The sequence below is a fragment of the Coffea eugenioides genome, chromosome 3, assembly GCF_003713205.1.
Source record: "Coffea eugenioides isolate CCC68of chromosome 3, Ceug_1.0, whole genome shotgun sequence".
Classification (NCBI taxonomy): domain Eukaryota; kingdom Viridiplantae; phylum Streptophyta; class Magnoliopsida; order Gentianales; family Rubiaceae; genus Coffea; species Coffea eugenioides.
In genome coordinates this window covers 43597423-43604299 of record NC_040037.1, presented here as the reverse complement: position 1 = coordinate 43604299, position 6877 = coordinate 43597423, and the positions used below count along the sequence as shown (strand labels likewise).

The window sequence follows — 6877 nt, the reverse complement described above, 5'->3', positions numbered from 1 at the left end:
TATTTTTTCCTTTTTAACAATTAAAACATCTCTCATCTCTTTCGCTCCTCATCTTCTTTCATGCAATGGCTCTTGTGTTTTTTCCAATTATTTCCATTTTTTTCTTCTTTAAATTGGGACTTGCATTACATTTCTCGTTCTTTCTTTTTTTTTAAGAGCAAAAAGATAAAAAGAATTTTTTTTGGCAGTTGCTATTCATTTTTTAAAAATTTTAAAAGTGAAATAAATTGGCTTCGAGTCGAAGACCGACAAAATCAAAGCTTTGTTTTTGACTTATTGGCTTGCTAAAAAATTGAGAACATAACGACGTCTGCTAAACAACTATTGCCTCGCCGCAACTTCTGGTAAAGGAAACTTAAGGAACGCCCAAAAAATCTTGCTGTCTGTTAAACTTTTTTTTTTTCACCAACTTTTGACTACTAAACTATTTTTCATCTCAATTCAGTTACTTAACTAACTAATCAATACATTTATAATCATTTCGTCAAATTTTGCTTTTGATCTACAAAATAAACTGAATACACACATCTCACATCCCAAAATCTAAGGATAAATATGTCAACCGAAAATTTTGACCCAAATCTAAAAATCCTGGCACCCATTAAACTGTTCTGCTCATACACTTTTGGCCACTCAAATTTTTTTGTTTTAATGTAGTCACTAAACCCCCAAATCAGTATACTAATTGGTCATTCCATCAAATTTTGCTATTAATGCTAATGGAATAAACTCCATGTGCATTTCGTAAACCAAAAAAACCAGGGCAACTTTGTAAGGTCAATCTTTAATGTATTTTTTGTCCATCTAGAGCTTTATTTTTTAATTAACAAAAAAATAAAATTTAGAATCTATAAAAGTTGCTTTAATAGATTCTAATTTATAAGTTTTAACAAAATATCTGAATTATATGCTCAAATTCTTGTGAATTATTTTCAAGAACCATGAAATTAAATGAAAATAGCATATCTAATGGCAAAATTTGAATGAAAAATTGCTAATATAATATTTCGGTGAGTTGCATAGCCAATTTGAATGAAAGATCGCTAAACGTATATTGTTTGTATAGTTTAATGATTGTTTAACATTTTGCCTCGTTTATTTGGACGAATTCACCTATAGCCTTTAGTTTGTTCAATGTATGTGCAACTCATTATGTTTTAGGGTTAACACTGAATTTAGACAAAATGATCATATATATATATATATATATATATATAATTTAGTGGCCATTTTGTATGAAAAAATAATTAAGTGATTAAAAGTGTACAAGTAGACAGTTTAGTGGCTATTCTAATTTTTTGTCTTTGGGTCAAGAAGCTTAGTAGACATATTTACCCTTAAATTTTAGCACGTGAATTGTGCATGTTTAGTTTATTTTATAGATTAACAAGAAAATCCAACGAAATATCCATGAGTGATTGAATTGGGACTAAAAATAGTTCAGTGATCAAAAGTAAACACAAGAATAGTTTAATAGCACTCAAGGTTTTTTTGTCCACAGAGGGGAAAATAGGACAGAGGATTTTATGCAGATTCAATGGTGTTCAGATAAAAGTAATTGATGAAGAGCAATGATAATTTGGAGAGGCCCAAGAGAAGAAATGTTGTAGGCATGCTCCCGATCGAACAAAATTATTAAATTGGAATATTCAATTTCTTTTCCATTCACAATTTTTTTTTGCTACAAATTAACGGGAATTTAACAAGATTGAGGTGCCAACTTATGTCATAATAAGTTGGGGAATGGGTCTTTTTTCAACATTTGATATGACGAAAGAAATTTTCCCACGAAAATAATCTGACTTTGGAGTAGAATATCACAAGGATTTTTTCAGCCTGATTGAATATCCATACTCTTATAAAATTACCATGAGTTAATTGGTTAAGAATGTAAGAAAAATCTGATCTCAATTTTTGGTGACACCAAAACTACCGTCCTCTCTATTTTTCATCTCACTAATAATCGATATAGCTTGTGCATGGGTCTGTAATTTTTTTGCAAAAAAAAAATAATAATAATAAATATATCAGTCATGGTAACCACTATAAAAATGAAACGTCCATCTGAGTTATGGGATTAGTTCATTAAACCAAAAAAAAAAAGAAAAGAACAAATTTTTTTTTTACAAAAATATCCAAATTCAAAAAAAAAAAAAAAAAAGTTCAAAGAATACTTCTGGTCAAGAAGATTTTTATTTAGTGGCTAAGATTTAGAGTCCAAAAGTTAAAGATTTAGCAATCAAATGCACCACCTCCCTCTCCACTTCCTAATCTCACTATTACTAAAAAATAAAAGTTTAAAGAGTACTACAAATGTGAATGGAAACATATACAACTTCCTCATTAGTTTCGGTATTAAATAATAAATAAAAATCATAATAGTTGACAATCATTAATCATATAAACTTTAATTCATAAAGTATGTAATCAATAAAATATACAAATAGGCTCAACCAATCAGAATAAATCTATCAGGAAATTCAAAATCTGTGCACCAGAATTTCAATGAATAAAACTTAGCGCCAAACTTGAAAGATAGTGTTATAAGTGAAATAGCATTATGATTTATTTACAAGGCATCATTAAAACGAAAAACAAAAGGCACTAATACTGAGAAATAACCATGAATAGCAGAAAAGAGCACAAAAAATTGACCAAAAAGCTGAAAAATTCAACTCAAATAACATAAAAAGAACATTTTGGTCACTAATATGCAACAAAAATACAGAAATGTGGTGATGCCTCTTTTGAATTGTTTGATTTGTTGTATTACGATACTTATCAATAGTGGTTGCTATTACAAAAATGAAATATGTCCATGTATATTTTGTTATTTGACTTATGGTAATAATTAAGTTTCTATACTCCCTATAAGAGTACTAGTATTAATAAGATTATAATATAATCAAAATCTGGTCTTAATTCTTAAAGATGCCTAAAGCATCCCAACAATGTTGGCACCCAAGTCATATAAGCTACTTAACTAGAAGGATTTGGCAATTCGCTCACAAAGTCGTAGCTGTATCCATGTCATTCAAGCTAGTAACAACAGTCCTAGCCTCTTTTGTAGTTCATATAGCTGCTAGTGCTTCATCACCTAATGATGTTGGATTCATCTATCAAGGATTTAGGTCCTCGAATCTAAGCCTTGATGGATTAGCCGAAGTCACCAAAAGTGGCCTCCTACAAGTAACCAATTTTACCAAATCACAAATGGGGCATGCCTTCTTTCCTAATCCCATCAATTTCAAGAACAATTCTAATAGTTCAGCTTTCTCCTTTTCCACCCACTTTGTGTTTGCTATCGTGCCTGAAGTCTCTGGCCGAAGTGGACATGGATTAGCTTTCGTGATTGCACCAACAAGAGGCCTTCCAGGAGGGCTTGCCACAATATTCCTTGGCCTCTTGAACATAAGCACCAATGGAAATGCAGATAATCACGTTTTCGCAGTGGAGCTTGACACCGTCCAAAATGAGGAATTCAACGATATCAATGACAACCATGTTGGAATTGACATAAACTCCTTGAATTCTACGGTATCCAAGCCAGCAGGTTACCATGAACATGAGAAGAATTCATTCGATAACTTAACTCTTGGTAGCTCTCAGCTGATGCAACTTTGGGTGGAATACGATGGGGTGGATAAGAGAATCGATGTTACATTAGCTCCAAGTAAGGCTGTGAAACCGAATACTCCTCTTTTGTCTTTGTCTTATGATCTTTCATCACTCGTGCAGCAAACCATGTATGTTGGCTTTTCTGCATCTACTGGTATATTGGCAGCAGGAACAGCTCATTTTGTGCTGGGATGGAGCTTCAAGATGAATGGTATTGCGCAAGCCCTAGATCTCTCCCGGCTTCCCAAGCTACCTAGACTTCACTCCAAGAAAGTCTCCAAATTTTTTACCTTGGGACTGCCGCAAATTTGCATATTTTTGCTGTTAATTGTAATATTCGGAGTTGCTTATTATCTGAGGAGGAAGCGGAAATTTGCAGAAGTGCTGGAAGACTGGGAGCTTGCTTACGGACCGCACAGGATCAAGTATAAAGATTTGTATATTGCCACCAAAGGTTTTAGAGAGAAGGAGCTATTGGGGGAAGGGGGATTTGGCCAGGTCTACAAAGGAGTATTGCCAGCAAACAACATGGAAGTTGCTGTCAAGAAGGTATCGCATCAAACAAGACAGGGAATGAGAGAATTTATTGCAGAAATCGTTAGTATTGGACGTTTACGCCACCGGAATTTAGTACCGCTATTGGGCTATTGTCGGCGTAAAGGAGAGCTACTTTTAGTATATGAATTCATGTCCAGTGGTAGTCTGGACAGCTATCTGTACAACCAACCAAAGTCTACCCTCAACTGGAGCCAACGATTGCGAATCATCAAAGGTGTAGCGTCTGGATTATTCTATCTACACGAAGAATGGGAGCAAATGGTGATTCATAGAGATGTAAAAGCTAGTAATGTATTGTTAGATTCTGAACTGAATGGAAGACTAGGAGATTTCGGCCTCGCAAGGCTATATGATCATGGAAGTCTCCCTCGAACCACCCACGTAGTTGGAACTATCGGGTACCTTGCCCCAGAGCAAAGTCGAACGGGGAAGGCCACAACGAGCACTGATGTATACGCTTTTGGGGCCTTTTTGCTTGAGGTTATCTGTGGAAGGAGGCCAATAGATCCAGAAGCACCAGCAGAGAAGGTTGTTTTGGTTGATTGGGTAGATTCATGCTGGAGGGCAGGTGATATTTTCCAGGTAGTTGATCAAAATTTGAGTACCCTATACGTGGAGGAGGAAGCAGAATTGGTGCTGAAACTGGGCTTGTTGTGCTCTCATTCAGAACCGAGGACTAGGCCGAGTATGCGGCAAGTTCTGTTGTACTTGGAGAGATCAGCTGCGCTGCCGGAGTTTTCACCTCTGGGCATTTCTGCTACTGGTTTTGGCTTCGATGATATTACCATGTCATTGTCATTTTCTGAAGAAAAGGGTCGTTCACCTTCTCTAACAGAATCTGTTCTGTCATGTGGTCGGTAACTAGGAAGTTTTTTCTTCTATATTTTTACTCTTTAAGGAGCTAATTTCGCTGCTTTCATGATTCAAGAAGTAGAAATAAATCAAAGCTTCTATTTCTGTAAATTACAGTGACAGGTGAGGCATATATTATGGTGTATTTGGTCTGTCTTTCTTCATCGTCTTTCTACTCAGCAAATGGCTCGAAGCTATTCGCTAACAAACTCTTCGTCACTCCATCAGACTCACATTTCTGTTATTTAACATCATCAACAATCTTTGAACCTTCATTAACTCTTGCAAATCCAATCACTCATGCTTCTTAACTTGCTAGAAACTGGTAATTTCATTTAATTCTTTCATGACAATTTCCAGTCATGTGATGATATGTTCAAAAGTTAAGCCTGCTGAAGTGGGGAAAAAAAAGACAATTTAGCATAATTTCCGAAAAACAGTTATAATCATGACAATAACTCAAAAGGAATCTGTTTAGTTTGCCTAAGAAAAAAATGAAAGCAAAGTTCTGAACTAGCAATGATATCACAAATATAATTTAGTTATATAAAAATTGACATATCATATGAAAAAAACCTATGAAAATTTTAGATATGGTGTGTTTACATCTTAAATGAAAATTGATATACTTATAACTAAATCCAAAAGACCTATTTGACAAATAATAGACTGACATTGGTTTGTAATTAGAAAAATATTCATAAGAGCATTCATATATATTTATTCAAATGATCCAAAAGTCAATATGGATAATATAAAATTTTGTATACAAAATTCAAGTCTATAGCAACACGCCTAGCTTGACCTTTCCTGGGATGAACTGGCGTACTCATCCTAAGATGAGATTGACCTTTCTTCCACTTGGTTCAAGAAAACGCAAAAAAAAAAAAAAAAAAAAAGGTAGGAAACCAAATTTTTTTTTTTTAAAAGGTGCACAACAAACCAAAAAACAAATGAAGAAGCCAGTTTATTCCAGTTCTTTTTTGTTCAGCAGATCAAACCAGCAGGTTCAGTTTGAGTTTTTAAACACATAAAAAAGAAGCATAATCTGAAACTTATTATAGTGCTAATGAATGATAAACACAATCTAGATTTTAATGCATTTGACTTAAAATTACAGCAGTCCTTATCCTTAAGTCCTAACGTGCACGGTTTTGATTTGAATCCCCTGGTAAGAGCAAGTTATATTACAACATCTTGCGGATGACCAAAGACTGCAGACAACTCTTTAATTAGTTTGTTAACAAAGTCTTCGGACTACTGAGATTCCTCTACGTTTGAAGGGCAATCTGAAAAGCTACCATCCCACGCCTACCTCCCAATCTTGAGAAAAATCGCGCCCTGCAGCCTTGACTGCTCTAGGTTATTGTAGCGGTTCTTCGCAGGTGTTGATTATTTATTAAACTTTTTTTTTTTTTTTTTTGAAAACCAAACTTATGTCATACTCATATCACCAGAAAGATTTAATGTGGTGGGGTTACCATTAATTCTACTTCCACATTTCACCTCCTACTCCAGCTTCCACCTCAGGTCCCTGTTTTTAGCGGTTTTATGCAGGTGTTGACTTTTATACACTTTTTTAAAAATTAAAAACTAAAATTATGTCATACTCGTATGACAAAAAAATTCATTGTGGTGGATCCCCTACCATTTCCACCATCTAATCTCGAAATAGTCATTACAGGTGTTGATTTTAATTCAACTTTTATAAGGAAAAAAAATCAATCCAAATACTCAGCTATAATGTTAAACACTAAGAAAGTAATAATTTGAACTCAATCTGAAATTCAAAGTATTACAAATTCTTGCTTAAAAAATAAATACCTAGAGAAAGAAAGAACCGAGTGAG

General features: G+C 34.2%; 1 protein-coding gene across 1 annotated transcript; it reads left to right on the top strand.

The window, feature by feature from the left end:
* Positions 1-3027: 3027 nt before the first annotated feature.
* On the top strand, positions 3028-5037 carry LOC113766697 (L-type lectin-domain containing receptor kinase IV.1-like). The gene has a single exon (XM_027310862.1). It carries the CDS (start codon positions 3028-3030, stop codon positions 5035-5037), a length of 2010 nt encoding a protein of 669 aa, XP_027166663.1.
* The last annotated feature ends 1840 nt before the right edge of the window (positions 5038-6877 follow it).